Source organism: Chenopodium quinoa, unplaced genomic scaffold, assembly GCF_001683475.1.
Source record: "Chenopodium quinoa cultivar QQ74 unplaced genomic scaffold, ASM168347v1, whole genome shotgun sequence".
Classification (NCBI taxonomy): Eukaryota; Viridiplantae; Streptophyta; class Magnoliopsida; order Caryophyllales; family Amaranthaceae; genus Chenopodium; species Chenopodium quinoa.
In genome coordinates, this window is record NW_018743754.1 from 27131 (window position 1) to 42571 (window position 15441).

The window sequence follows — 15441 nt, forward strand, 5'->3', positions numbered from 1 at the left end:
CAAAGGCCAGAGTCTGACCCTGCTGAAGGGATTAGGGCGACTCCCCTTTCCTCGGCTCCTCCTCAGAGAACGGAGGAGCCGAGCGCTTCTGGACGGGATGATGAAGTTCCCGCTGTCCTTTGGGATATCCTCCCCGGGTTTTCAGAATGGGAGAATGCCGAAGTTGCTTCGGCCATGATAAAGAACCGCCCCTACCCATGGTGGGTGGAGAATGCCGATCTATATCGATTTGCCGAGCAAATTGAGTTGCATTACGGCATTTTTGAAGCTGATGGGTATTGGTGCCGAATGCCCTCGGCATCCGATAGAATCCATCGTCCACCCCCGGGGTATGTGGGGGTGTACACAAGACAGCTTCAGTACGGGCTGAGGTTCCCTTTTGACGTATTCGTCCGAGACTTGCTGATCCATTACAACATCTCTCTATGTCAGTTAACTCCCACCAGCATCCGAAGGGTGATGACATACTTATGGGTCTGCAAGTTCTTCAAGTATGTGCCGAACCTGCACTGCTTCAAAAAGCTCCATCGGCTAGTGCCAAATATTCAAAGTGGGCACGGAAGCCATGGTTCTGGGTGGTACCGGATTGAGTCCCGGCCCCAATACCTAACCATGTGGCCAAACGACTCTTCAGACAAGGACTGGAGAGGTCAATGGATTTGGGTTAGGGCACCCACAGATCCGGGCCACCCTTGCGTCTTCAGCGCTCCCCGGTACCTCGCTGAGCCTGATCCCGAAATGGGAAGTCTAGGTCCCCCCGCAGATAACGGGGCGGATCCGAACCTTGATCAGCAACATATCTTCGGCAAGCTGCCGAACCGGGGGGGCAGTGGCCGAATGCAGCATATCCCGGAGACTTGGCTCCCCGATACGCATTACGTTTTCCAAGAGAACATGCTAGCAGCTGTTGGCCTCAGCCGAAAGTTTAAGGATGGTAAGCTTCTTCGGCTGGGGCCGAGGCTTTTTAACTATCTCTTTTTCTTCTCTCGCTTCGCTTTTTTATGCTGTGCCAACCTATCTGAACTAACCTTTCCCCTTTCCTTTTTCAGAGCGGGACGAGACCAACGTTGGCATTAACTACGCTCGTCTTGGTGTCAACCGAGAACGAGTTGTAACTGAACGGGCCTCGTCTATCACTGAGCCGAGGCATAGGGAAGTTCATCTAGACTCTTCCCACTTCCAAATTGAGGCTGTTGCTCTGTATCAGAGGCAGAAGCCTTGGTGGAAGAAGAGAGACCCCTGGTTTCAGCTGCTGGACGAAGAAGCTGAAGCTGCCCGTACAGCCGAAGAGGTTGCACGGGTTCTCGAAGCTTGCGAAGGAGGAGAAGGGTCCTCCAGAGCTGCTGAAGCAGAAGCTGCAGCTAGAGCACCTGAAGAAGACGAGGCTTTGCTGAAGACCTCGGTGAGCTTTCAGACTTAACTTTGTCTTTCTTTTTTCTTTTCTTCTTTTTTTTTTTTTTTACTCACATTCTTCCTACAAGATAGGGTAGACGCTGCTGTGCACGACAAGAAGGTAGCTGAAGAGGAATTAAAGCTTGCTAAGCTGAAGCAAGCAGCAGCTGAAGAGAAGCAGCAGAAGGGTGAGGAGTACGAGAAAAGAGATGCTGAAGCCCTCAAAACCTTCTGCGACGCTATGGAGAAGGAAGTTTTTCCCCCACTGATGGAAGGGGAAAAATTCCTCCAGGAGCATATGGGAGTGGACGTCTCCAAATTCAAGGCTGCTGTTGAGAGTCGTATTCAGGAAGGAGCTGCTGCACAAGCTGAAGTGCAGCAACGTCTAGAAGCTCTTGAAGCCAGCCGAATGGCTGCTGAAGAGCTGCTCCAGGCCAAAGATGTCCAACTCTCAGAGGCTGCTGCTGCTGCCGAAGCTCAGAGAGCTAAACTCCATGAGGCTGAGGATCAACTGATGACCAAAAAAGTTGAAGTGGCCCAAGCTCAGACAAAGGCTTTCCAAGTTCAGCAGGAGCTGAATGAGCTGAAAGGTTCCTCCTCCAAGCTCGCTGATGAGCTGAAGAAATCCAAGGAAGACTTGGAGGAGACCCAGAAGAAGCTTGCTGATGCTGAGGCTCTACTCAAAGTCCGTGTCTATACCCAAGAGGAATATGAGATGGGTTTCAGAAACGGGTTCAGAGTATGCCGAAGAGTCTGCCTTCATGCTGAACCGAAGCTGGACTGGTCTAAATGTGCTGAATGGGTCCAGAATCCCGAAGACCCTCATATGAAGTATGCAACTCCAGTCGAAGCTGAAATTCTTAAGGCTGAGGAAGCCGAAGAGGAAGCTGAGAGAATGGAGTTGGAAGCTGAACAGAGGGAAAGGGAGGCTCGGCAGAGTGCAAAGCCCGCTTCTTCTGCTGCTGGGGCTGAGGCCACCATGGGGCTCAACGCTGATCAGTCTGATCCTCAGGCTGAAGCATAGGAACTCGGGCAGTCGTCTTCAGAATCTTGCGGTTCATCATGCGCTTAACTTTAGACTTGCCGCTTTCTGAATTTTTTGCCTTGTTTTTTGCTTCAGCTTGCCTTGTCGTACAACAGTTTATTTTTTTTTGCTTATGTACGTATTTCGGCAGCTGTTATTTTCCGCTTGTGGGCGGCTGCCGATACAGTTTAATTGAACTTGTAGCTCAATTTCTGAGCATGAATGATTAATCTGATGCTCTTTTCTTCAGTTGCTTTGTTTTTGAATGCTTTACTGTTTCTGTTTCTTCAATTCTGCCGTACATACTTGCACTGAGAGTGCTTCTTGCCCCCCCCCCCATAAATTGAAGTATGACTTCAGCTGAATAAGCAATTTCTTCACTTCTTCAAAATGGGTATCCGAAACACAGGGCCAACTGAAGGCAATGCTTCTGGGATACAAGTCTTACTGAAGATTGACTTCATCTGAAAGTTGGATATCCGAAACACAGGGCCAACTGAAGGCAATGCTTCGGATATTAGCTTTCTGGGATACAAGGCTCAGTTAAGGCAATATCCCAGAATTGTCCATGGACTCATGTCTTTGGAGAACAAGTCTTACTGAAGTTTGACTTCAGCTGAAAGACCAGTGTTCTTTAAAAAGACGCATATCCGAAACACAGGGCCAACTGAAGGCAATGTTTCGAATAATGGCTTTCTGGGATACAAGGCTCAGTTAAGGCAATATCCCAGAATTGTCCATGGACTAATGTCTTTGGAGAACAAGTCTTACTGAAGTTTGACTTCAGCTGAAAGACCAGTGTTCTTTAAAAAGACGAGTTTTGTCAGCAATCTGAAACCCAGTTACCCGAAGGCGAAGGTTTCAGACGAGGCTGATTTAAAAATTTTCAACTGTTGCTGTTATCCTTGATTTTCTGTCTATCTTTGAAAAATGGATACCCGAAACACAGGGCCAACTTAAGGCAATGTTTCGGATAATGGCTCTCTGGGATACAAGGCTCAGTTAAGGCAATATCCCAGAATTGTCCATGGACTCATGTCTTTGGAGAACAAGTCTTACTGAAGTTTGACCTCAGCTGAAAGACCAGTGTTCTTTAAAAAGACGAGTTTTGTCAGCAATCTGAAACCCAGTTACCCGAAGGCGAAGGTTTCAGACGAGGCTGAATAAAAAACCCTTAAAGAGTAGATAGAACAAAGAAAATTTTGAAAGGATAAAAATTTGTAAACATTTGTATAAATGGCGGCTCCAAGGCCTTTCATTAGTTCAAAATGTACTTACAAAGATTGTTCTGCCCCGAAGGGTTTACACATGGTATTTTTTCAGTACATCAGCGTTCCAGTGATTTTTCAACTCAGTTCCATCCAACTGCCGAAGTCGGTATGTCCCTGGCTGAAGCTCATCATAAATTTCATAAGGTCCTTCCCATACAGCTGAGAGTTTCCCATGGGTTCGGCCTTTCTGAACTGCAGCAGCATTCCGAAGGACAAGGTCTCCAATTTTGAGAGGCCTTGCATGGACCCTTCGGTTATAAAATTTGCTGATTCTCTGCTTATAGGCGGCCATTCTATCTCGGGCTGAGTCTCTTACTTCGTCGAGGAAATCGAGAGATTCCCTCATCAGTCGCTCATTCTCAGCCGAGAAGTGGTTCACTCGAAGGCTCTCAGAGCCAATTTCCACTGGAAGGACGGCTTCGGCACCATACACCAATTCAAAAGGTGAGTGGCCCGTTGCCTCTTTTTCAGTTGTCCGAAGGGACCAAAAGGTTCCAGGGAGCTCCTCTAGCCATTTGGACTTTTGATCTTCCACCCTCTTCTTGAGGGCATTTAAGATCTGTTTATTTGCAGCTTCGGCTTGTCCGTTACTTTGCGGGTGGCATACCGCTGAATATGCCAGTCTGATGCCGAACTGATCTGTATACCGCTTCAGCGGTAAGTTATCAAATTGCCTCCCATGATCGAAGACAAATACTCTCGGGATGCCAAAGCGAGTGATGATATTCTGCCAGATAAATTTTCTGACAGTTTGCTCTGTAATGTTCGAGGCTGCTTCGGCCTCGATCCATTTACTGAAGTAGTCGACACCAACTATCAGCCATTTTTTCTGGTACACAGCCTCTGGAAATGGTCCTAGTATATCCAGTCCCCATTGGGCAAACGGGAGTGGATTAAGGATCGGCTGAAGATCCCTTGCTGGCTGATGGATAACTGGAGCGTATTTTTGACATTTTTCGCATTTCCGAACCAGCTCCTTAGCATCTGCGATCATGGTGGGCCAGTAATATCCATCCCTCAATGCCTTGTGGGCTAAGGTTCTTCCCCCAATGTGGTTCCCACAGATGCCGAGGTGAATCTCCCGTAGGATATAATCTGCATCTGTTGGTCCCACGCATTTCAGCAATGGGGCTGAGAAGGACTTTTTCAGAAGTTCCCCCCTGAAGACAATGAACCTAGAGCTGGTTCTCTTCATCTTGGAGGCCAAAGCTTTATCTTCAGGAGTTTCTCCCCGAAGCTTGAAAGCTAGGATGGGGTCCATCCAACTAGGCTCTGGGTCAGCGCAACACACTTCAGGTGCTTCGTCGACACTTCTCTCTCGACGCACTTCTACATATACAGATCTGTTCAGCTCGGTAAAAGATGAACTAGCAAGTTTGGAGAGTGCATCGGCTTGAGTATTCTGACCCCTTGGGATCAGCTGAACCTCAAAAGTTTTCAGCTCTGCAATGACTGATTTGATCTTGGCAAGATAAGCTATCATGGAGGGCCCTTTGGCCTCGTAGCTGCCACTGATCTGATATGCAACTAGCTGAGAGTCTGTTTTTAAGCAGACATGATCGACTTCCAGGGAGATGCACAATTTTAGGTCGGCGATTGCTGCCTCATACTCGGCTTCATTGTTCGAGGCCTTAGAAGAAAACTTTAGTGCATACTCAAAGGATTTGCCTTCGGGAGAAGTTATCACTACTCCTGCCCCCGAACCGTTTTCGGTGGAAGATCCATCCGTAAACACGGTCCAGACTTTCTTTTCACTGTCTAGCGCTTCTTGGTATGAGCATTCGGCCAAGAAATCCGCTAGAGCTTGAGCCTTAATGGCAGCCCTCGGACGGTAGCTGATGCTGAATTCGGTGAGCTCAAAAGCCCACTTGGCTAGCCTACCAGATTTTTCAACCTTGTCGAGAACTTTTTCCAACGGCTGATCAGTTAAGACCACTATCTGATGGCAATCAAAATAGGGCCTCAGCTTCCGAGCAGCTACTACTACCGCGAAAGCAACTTTCTCGAGTAGAGGATAGCGAGTCTCGGCATCCTTCAGTGTATGACTGACGAAGTAGATCGGTTGCTGACTCTTACTCTCTTCCTTCAGCAATACTGCGCTGATGGTGGCTGGGCTAACGACCACATATAGGTACAAAGTTTCTCCTTCAGTTGGGCTAGCCAGCGTTGGGAGTTGAGCCAGATGCTCCCGAAGCTGTTTAAAGGCGTCTTTTTGCTCTTCCTCCCAAACGAGCTCTTTTGTTTTCGGGTGTTTCAGGGCTTTGAAGAAAGGTAACCCCTTATCCGAAGCTCTGGAAATGAACCTCGAGAGGGCTGCCATTCTTCCGGTGAGCCGCTGAACATCCCGCTTCGTTTTCGGCTCAGGAAGGTCGAGCGCCGCTTTGACTTTAGAGGGATTGGCATCAATCCCCCTTTTGCTGACCATGAACCCAAGGAATTTCCCTGACTTCACGCCGAAGACACACTTCTTTGGATTCAGCTTCATTTGATGCTTTCTCAAGGTGGCGAAAGTTTCAGCCAGGTCCTTTACATGGTCCTCTAGTTTTTTGCTTTTGACGATCGAATCGTCAACATAGACTTCCATGTTTCGGCCCTTTTGATCGGCGAAAACTTGATCCACCAGCCTTTGATAGGTTGCCCCCGCATTTTTCAATCCGAAGGGCATCATTTTGTAATTGTACACCCCAGCGTTCGTGACGAATGCTGTCTTTGCTCGATCGTCGGGGTGCATAACGATCTGATGATACCCCGAGAATGCGTCCATGAAACTAAGAAAGGCATGGCCACTTGTCGAATCGACTAGCTGATCGATCCTCGACAAGGGATAGAAATCCTTTGGACAAGCCTTATTTAGGTCCGTGAAGTCAACGCACATCCTCCAGGTACCATTGGGCTTCTGAACCATCACCACATTTGCCAGCCATTCTGGATATTGGCAAGGTTCGATGAATCCTGGCTCCAATAATTTTTTGACCTCGGCTGCGATGTCTCGGTTCTTATTGGCGGAGTAATTCCGCTTCTTTTGCTTAACTGGTCGACACGTCGGGTCAACATTAAGCTTATGGGAGATGAGGTCTGAACTTATCCCGGGCATATCAGCTGCCGAGAAAGCAAACACATCTCTGTTGTCCCGAAGGAGCTGAATAAGTTCACAACGGGTGTTCGGATCAAGGTCCATCCCGATTGCTACACATTTCTCACCGTCTCCTTCGGCCAACTCAACTGTTTCAGTCTGTTGGTCCATGTCCATTGCCGATGGACTGGACTCTTCAGAATCTGGCCTGCTGCCAATGTCAGCAGGTGTCCCCGTCTTTTTGTTCTTCGGCTGGCTCTCTGAGTCTTGCGGCTCAGCTGAAGAGCTAGCCTTTTCCCTTTCGGGCCCTTTTTCTCTGGGCACAAATCCTTGGGCCGAAGCACTTAGGCCTTTTGGATTTTTTGTGCTTGGCTCTCTTTCTTTTTCTTTCTCCTCCTCATCCTTGTCGTCATCTGGGCGACTACTGGATGGCTTGAGGTAGTTGCACCTTCGGGCGTCCTTTTGGTTGCCCTGTATCCTTTCGGGGAAGCCGGCGTCTGAGACGTAAATCATCAGCTGATGATAAGTTGAGACGACCCCTTGGATCTCGTGAATTATGGGTCTCCCCAAAATCACGTTGTACACTAAAGGAGCGTCGATGACCAAAAATTCAATCATGACGTTCCGGGCTGCCTCATCGCAACCGATGGTGACAGGAAGTGTCACCTTCCCATCTGGATAAGTTGAAGCCCCATTGAACCCGGATACCGGGTAGGGTACCGGCGTAAGGTGCTTGGGCTTCAGCTTAATTTGATTGTAGGCCTTTCGGAACAGAATGTTTGCTCCACTGCCACCGTCAACAAGGACCTTACTGACGTCGTGGTTGGCCACCGTGGCGATGATCACCAACGGATCCTCGTGAGGGAACGTAATCCCCCGGAAGTCGGCGGCTGTGAACGTCATGTTCGGCACCGGCGACTGGGGAGATTGAATGTCAGCGTTGTTCACCTGGTGAGTCAAAGCTCTAAGGTGGCGCTTGTGCTCCCTCCGAGAGTATATTCCTCCCGAGATAACATTGATCGGAGGGAATTTCCCCTCCGGCTTTTTACTGTTTTTCCGGGGGAAGTCGAGGTCCTTCCGAAGGTCCTTTGCTGACCTCTCGGATTCTTTTTTCTCGCGGTGATCCGCGATGTATTTTTTCAAGTATCCCTTCCGGACCATGTCCTCTATCTGGTCCTTCAGTTGGATACACTCCTCAGTGTTGTGTCCCGAAGACTCGTGGAACTCGCACCACTGATTTTTATTTTTTCGCTGATACCACTCTGGGAGTGGTCTCGGCTTTCGGTAACTCTGCTCCTCCTTCGTCACGCTGTAAATTTTGGCGCGTGGAAGAGAGAGCGGAGTGTAGGACTCGTATCTGCCTGTGTATGAGGCAGATCTTTCCTTCTTTGGGTCGATGGCCAAAGATTGCTCCGGGGCCTTTGACTTTCCCTTTGCCTTATGGCCTTGGCCTTCAGACAAGGGTATTTGTCTCTGTTTCCCTCCCCCGAATTGAGGTTGGGTTTTCGCTTTGTTCCATTCTTCGGCTCGGATGAACTTATCCGAAGCATTAAGAGCTTCCTCCAAGGTCTGCGGGGTATGCATGACCATGAAGTCTAGGAACTTTCCGGGCTGAAGGCCATTCTGCATTGCGAAAACGGCTAGCCCCTGGTCCAGCTGGGAGACGCTTGATGACTCGTTACTGAAACGGGTCAGGTAGTCTCGGAGGCTTTCGGTTTCCCCCTGTTGCAGACTCATGAGCTCTGCGGTAGTCTTCTCTCGGCGGTTTGCCGTGGAAAACTTGCTCCTGAACTTGGAGGACAGATCATCCCACCCTGTTACGGAGCCTTGCCTTACTCCCTTGGAGATCCACGCTTGCGCGACCCCCTTGAGAGTGGTTGGGAAATATTTGCACCAAGTCGCCTCGGATCTGGGGCAAAGATGCATATGAGTCTCATACGAGGCCACGTGATCCTTCGGATCCGTGGTCCCGTCATATGTGATGTGCGACGGTATTTTAACCGTGGGTACGCGCTCTTCCAGTATCCATTGCTCGAATGGTGAACTGGCGGGTAGCATAACGGCCTTGCCCTTGTTCCTGGCCGAAGGGACCGCGCTCCGCCCTCTTAGAGAGGTAGGAGTGGTTTTCGTCCCTGGCTGGGAAGTCTGGGCCTCGGCTGCAGGGAACGAGAGGCGACTGCGCACGCTCGGTTCCTTGCCGCCGAGTCGGTCAAGGACGCTTCTGCGAACAGTCTCAGGTTCTCGGTGAGTAGATTCTGGCCGAGAAGCTGAGCTGCTGCTCTTATGCGCTTTTGGTCTTGAGGATGAGGATCCTTTTAAAAATTGAGGGTTCTTTTTCCTCTGTTTTTCATTTTTCCAGGAATCCTCCTCCCACTCTTCCAGTTCCCGGAAGGAAGGAAGCTTCCCACCATCATGGTCTAACTTCCTCCGCTGATGCCGGGTATGCGGAGGAGTTCGATCACGAGGTGGTGGCATATTTTGTGCCCTCATCGCCTCCATGAGTACTGCCAGCGCTCTTGCCACCTCTTCCGAGCTGGGCCCCGTCAAAGGGGTCCTCGGCCGAGTGTGGGAATGAGGGCGCGCAGCCGATGGTTAGCTTTGGGACACTGAATGTGTCCTATGATCGGACTCACCCCTGCTAGACCGAGAGTGACCCGGCCTATAATGAGAGTCATGAATTACGGGAGATAGGGAATCCTCCTTGTATGATCCTCCCCCGAGCCGGCACCCTTGGGAGAGTTCCGGTCCGGCGAGGGTGATGGTGTAGGGGTTTTAGGCTTTTCGCCCGCTCCTTGACGGAGGCTTTTGCTCTTGCGGTTCTTAGCCATTGCTGCTAAGATAATTGCAAGATGATCTTGGTTAGGAATTTGGCTTAAAGATTTTTGAAAGTCTTCCCCACAGACGGCGCCAAATTGTTTCGGGTGAAAACAATGGGACCTTGCCGAAGGTCCGCTGAAATGGAGAAGGCTGGATTCGGTCCAAGTTATGTTGGGCCGAAGGTTTCCTGCACAGTAAACACACGTAAACTAGCCTCGGGGGTGTTGCTGAGGAAGGCCCCTCCGATGCTAAAGTCAGTACAATGTGTAAGAAGAGGACACTATGCAAGAGAGTTTGTTGCTTGAGGCTTTTATGGAATATATCAGAATATATGAATGAACATATGAATCTATATATGAATAATCTATGAATGTATCAATATTGATGGCTTTTATACCTCATCATACATGGAGAGGTTGGGCCTTAGCCCAATTGGCTTGCTTTGTGGGCTGACCTTTGACTTTAGCACAATTGGAGAGTTGAACCTTGACCTTGGACTTTTAATTGGATCATTTAGTGCTTAGGCCCAATTGGACTAAATTGGACCCAAACAGTTATGAAGGACATGATAAAATTTTCCAACAAAGTTGCATACATCAGTTTCCGTCAACTTTTTGTTCAAGTCAACTTCTATTTTATCTGAAGAGGAGTTTAGGCAGCTTCTGGCATGATACTGTGCAGTAAAATATTAGAAATGTAAACCTATAAACTATAAGAGAAATAAGGATGACTAATTAGTACTGTAACAAGTGTTATATTGGCTTATTTCATAGTCTGCATCAGTCCGATTTTAAATGTCCATATTTGAATAAATCACAATGAAATCACCATAAAAATATTACATAATTTTCACAACACTTTATCCACATTGCCTCTTGAAAAAAAGTTCAGCACAATTGAAATAGGAACCATGGACAGCAAAAAAAATGATTAATGTAAACCATAATCACATGCATCAAGTATACTTTTGTTATATATACTCTTCATTTCATTTTGCGTCAATGCAAGTATCAGATCCTCAACACTCGAACATGGATAAGATACTTTGACCCTTCATTTTAAACCCTTCATTAGAGCACACTCATGTCAAACACTTGAACACGCCTATCTAGAGCACAATTGCCTGGAAACACGAGTATGCCTCTAGAAACTTGGCACTTTTCTCCAATCCTTTACTGATATCCAACGTTAAAACTCAACCAAAGGCCACCTTGTGGGACTTGGTCTATGGTCTTTTTCCCCGTGGGGTTTGGGGGTCGCAGAAATATAACCTCACATGAGGGAGAGACTAAAGAGGTCCCCCCAGCTATAAAGAGGAGAAAGGTTGATTGGAATATTTTTGGACTTTGGCAGTGTGTGAAGAGTAAGGGTCCCAAATAGGTAGAAGACTTGGGTCAACTTCGTTAATGCACAACACAATGATGTCAAATTTTTAATACTCATAAGTGCGCTTGTAGACAATCAAACCAAACCTATTTTAAAGAACCAATTCAAATTCAAAAGGAATTTGGGGGAGGAAACAAAACAACATTACCTAAACTCAAGTAAAAACAAAATTTACCAAGTTTATTAACCGATAAGGCAAATTGACTATTGACCTAAATTTAATCTCGTGTTTTTAATATCAATAAATTTATCACTCACTTTGTAACCAACTAAATTATTTACATTGTATGTAGCACACATATCGAAGGGTAAATATTGTATTGGTATACCTTGCCCCTTGTATTATTTTGATAGGTAACATTTTACCCCTTGCCCAACAAATTAATAAAACAAATGCAAAACAATAATGAAACAACATAAATTTGTAAAGACTAGAACTTCATTAGATAATAATCATATAAATGTTAAATATTTACTTGTTAACAAAACCAATGAAAAGAGAAATAGAGGATAGATTCTTCATCTAACAAGGGAAGGACCTCAAATAGTTTTCCATTAGGAGAGGGATGTGGAATGGCCTTAACCACCACTTTGCTTGGTCATCTTAGTTTGGCCAACTACGCCAAAGATGGGCAGCTAGCTTAAGAGAGTTATTTGTATATGATAGCCTCAGCCATCAGCTTTAAGCTTTTTGTTGAGTATGAAGGAAAAATAAACCGTTGGCTTAGTCAAAAACCAGAATAGATAGGACCCATAATTTACTTGAACCTCTAAAACCAAACACACATTCTTCAAAATATCACAGCTAATCAAATGCAGATCCTTTCGCAAATGACAAGTTCAATATTTGACAAGTAATAGTAGAGCAGCTGAGCAGTATTAGCCAACCATCTTTTGCCCCTTCAACCAGGCTGTCTTACTGTTCTCACCCCCAAGCCCCTCCTTGATGTGCTCTGCGTTGATTTTGACAGAAGCAGCATCTTTCCCTTCCATTGGAACACTTCGGTGATCGGTATCCACAAATTTGCAGTAGCCTTAGCTTCTGTTTGGGAAAATCATAAAAAATTCCTTGTGCCCTTTGATTTTTCACCTAGTGCTTTAGCCAATCAACAACCAACCACGGCTAGAGATGGCCGAAAAAGTTACTTCTTTAGCCGTTAGAAAACGTTGTTGAACAGCTAGAGCAAGTACCATCAATAGTTAAAGAGACACAAAAATTAAAATCTCTCAGAAGTGTCAAAATAAAGCTTAGTACTATTAGCACTTCACTCGAAAAGATTCATAGCCAAGAGTATGAACCAGATGTAGCTTACGAGACACAGGAAGTGGTTGATTTCATTGTTGTGGATAATCAGAAGAGTAAGCTGGGAAGGTTGATCTCAAGAGAAAAGGTAACCAAACATCAAGTTGATAAGATAGAGAACATAGAGAACAAGATTGGCAGCATCGATTCCTTCAAGGATGATGCCGGATCAAACAAGGAGTCTCATCATAGCCACCGTTCAATCAGCTTCAAGAAAGATGAGGTAGTAGGATTCGGAGATGCCCAGGAGACTTTGGTGAGAAAGCTTATTGGTGATGCCAAAACACAGCTTGATGAGGTACTTTTGATCCATGGAAAGGCAGGCTCTGGCAAAACAACTTTGGCCAAGATGATCTGCAATGATGGTCGTATCAAAGAACATTTTGGCGACCCAAAGTGGATGTCCTTTCCACAAGAACTCCCACTTGAAGAATGGTTATTTAGAAACTTGAAATCCACCGGCTCAACAAGTAACCAAATTGATTGCCTTTCCAAGGATGAGTTGAAGAACAGATTTTGGGAAAGTTTAAAAGGCAAGAGGTACCTCGTAGTCATTGACAGAGTTGAAAATGATGATGAATTGGATGGGCTTATGTCCTTATTTCCAAACGAGTCAAATGGCAGTCGAATATTGATAACCAGTCGAGTGCCACAAGCAGATTTATATGTACAGCAAAGAATTTCATTTTCATATGAAGTCAAACCACTAGATGAAAACCAGAGCTGGCAGCTCTTATCAAGGAAAGTACTTGAAGGGGAAACTCATTCAGACCTAGAGGACCTCGGTAAAAAATTGGCAGAGAAGTGTAAGGGTTCACCCCGGAAAATTGTGGCCTTGGCAAGAATCTTGAACGATGCAGAAAAAACAGCAGAGATGTGGTCAAAAATTGAAGAAGGCTATGCTGACATTTCTAATTATTATGATCTCCTTAAAGATTGCAAAGACCTAAAGTTATTATACTTTGGTCTTTTTCCGGAAGATGTTAGTATATCTGCAAAGCAAATGAACCAAATGTGGATGGAAGAAGGGCTACTGAAGAAAAAGGGCAGCAAAGAAGCAGAAGAAATTGGAGAGGAATACTTGAAGAAACTCATTGACCAATCCGTCATCCAAATAGACACAAGAAGGGCTGATGAAAGTGTGAAAACATTCCGTGCATCCAGTCACATCTCCCATTTTTTAATAACTGACGGTGCAGCTGCAGAGTTTTTCGAGGTTCACATGAATAACAATCTCAAGCCTAATACAGATATAAGAAGGAAGGTGATTCATAGTGAATCAGTCACAGATGTCCTGAAAACCTTTGGGAACTGCTCTGCTAAGTCTCTTCATTGCTTTGGCAAGAATAGTCATGATACCCCTATCTGCTCAGAACGCTTTTGGGAAACTCTACTCAACAATTTTCCCCAACTCAGGGTATTAAATTTGGGTTTTCTAGAGTTAAATAAGGTGCCTAAAGAGCTAGGCAAACTGAAACATTTAAGGTACTTAAGGTTGAGGGTTCCAAATGCCAAACACCTGCCATCTTTTATTGTCAACCTTCAACAATTGGAGACATTAGACATGAGAGAATCTTGTTGTCCCATTAAGTTACCACATGGAATATGGAAGATGCAGTTTCTCAGACATCTTTACCTTGGGGCCTTTACTTATCTACCAAAAACTAGTGGTAGTGCCCTTTCAAATCTACAGACTATCTCTGGTGTATATTCAGACAAGAATCTGAAGTGGCTAATGGTCAGGGCCAAGTTCCCTAATGTTAGAAAATTGAGAATATGCAGTTTCGACTCAGATCTCACATGTAATTTTCTAAATAGCCTTGACCATTTATACCATCTTCAATCTCTAAGGGTAGAAAAAAGCACAAAACTTCCACCAGACCAAAATGCATTCCCCTTGAGCCTTACCAAGCTAACCCTCTTGGAGACTAAACTACAGACAGAATGTTTCAAGACACTAGAGAAACTACCTAATCTAAGGATCCTTAAATTACTTGAAAACGCAATTATTGGAGAAGAAATTGCGTGCAGTGATGGAGGATTCCTGCAGCTTGAAGTTTTGTACGTAGAAAAAGTGATTGTGAAGAACTGGAGAATGAGTAAGGAGGGGATGCAATGTCTTAAGTGTCTCTTCATCAAAGAATGCAATGGTGATATTTTGGCCACAGATCCAGCTAACCTGAAGGCAAAATTAATCAAGGAGAATGGAACCGCATGACAGGAATTCGCAGAGGCTGCAACAATTCTCAGGGAAGGATGAAGTTCTGCACTCGTCTTCGACTAATGGCCAAAAGAGCAAGGAAAAGTTTTACACATCTGTGTGTTCAAATGTAATACTTAATTATTAAAATTGTTATGTAAACAGTCTGTACTATTTGCGAATGCTTATCCAAAACGTTTTATTGTTGCTTTCTACATGCACCCTCAAACCCCCTCCCCCTCCATACAAGAAAAGAAGCATGTCTTCAGAGGTAGTTATTATGTTTGGCAGTAACATGGGTTTCAGTCTACCAAACTTACAAGAATGCAACCGACAGAATAGAACGATAAGTTATTGTCTATACATGATTACATGGTACATAAGGAGCATCGCAGATTGAAAAATTAGGAAATTAGCAGAAACTGGTAGAGGCCCAAGAGCGACGGTCACAAATATATTGAATAAACTATTTCTAGTTTGTCTAGGAAAAATAATACCCCCTTCATCCCAAGTGAGTCCATAACTTTGCTCATATCATTTAACTAATACACAATGTAAAATAATATGTCGATTTGCTACAATAATACTCCGTATAATTGTAGCATAATCAAATACGAAGGAAAATAAAATATTCGTAGTAGTTATAGTCAAAGCAGTGCCTAGGAGACCATGCAAATTTAAATATAGCTGTTGAGTCCCTTAGGTTTTGATTGATAGTTTTGAATGATGACAAACAGCTAAGGGAAACAGGTCTTTGAAAGTGTTCAATACAGTTGGGGGAACCAACTATAATAGAACACTGTTTTCCTAGATAAGTTATTGATTATATGAGTTATCTATTGAACTAACTTATCTATATACAGGAAACAGTTAGATGATAAATGTGTTATGTACTGGTGGGGAACCAGTATGAACCGTTTCCTTGACTGATATGCGGAAAAGCAGTCACATACTCTTTATTGTGCATTAACCATG

General features: G+C 45.3%; 1 protein-coding gene across 1 annotated transcript; it reads left to right on the forward strand.

Moving 5' to 3' along the window:
* Positions 1–11847: 11847 nt before the first annotated feature.
* LOC110684725 (putative late blight resistance protein homolog R1B-16) lies at positions 11848–14681 on the forward strand. The gene has a single exon (XM_021861167.1). It carries the CDS (start codon positions 12616–12618, stop codon positions 14482–14484), a length of 1869 nt encoding a protein of 622 aa, XP_021716859.1. The 5' UTR covers positions 11848–12615; the 3' UTR covers positions 14485–14681.
* The last annotated feature ends 760 nt before the right edge of the window (positions 14682–15441 follow it).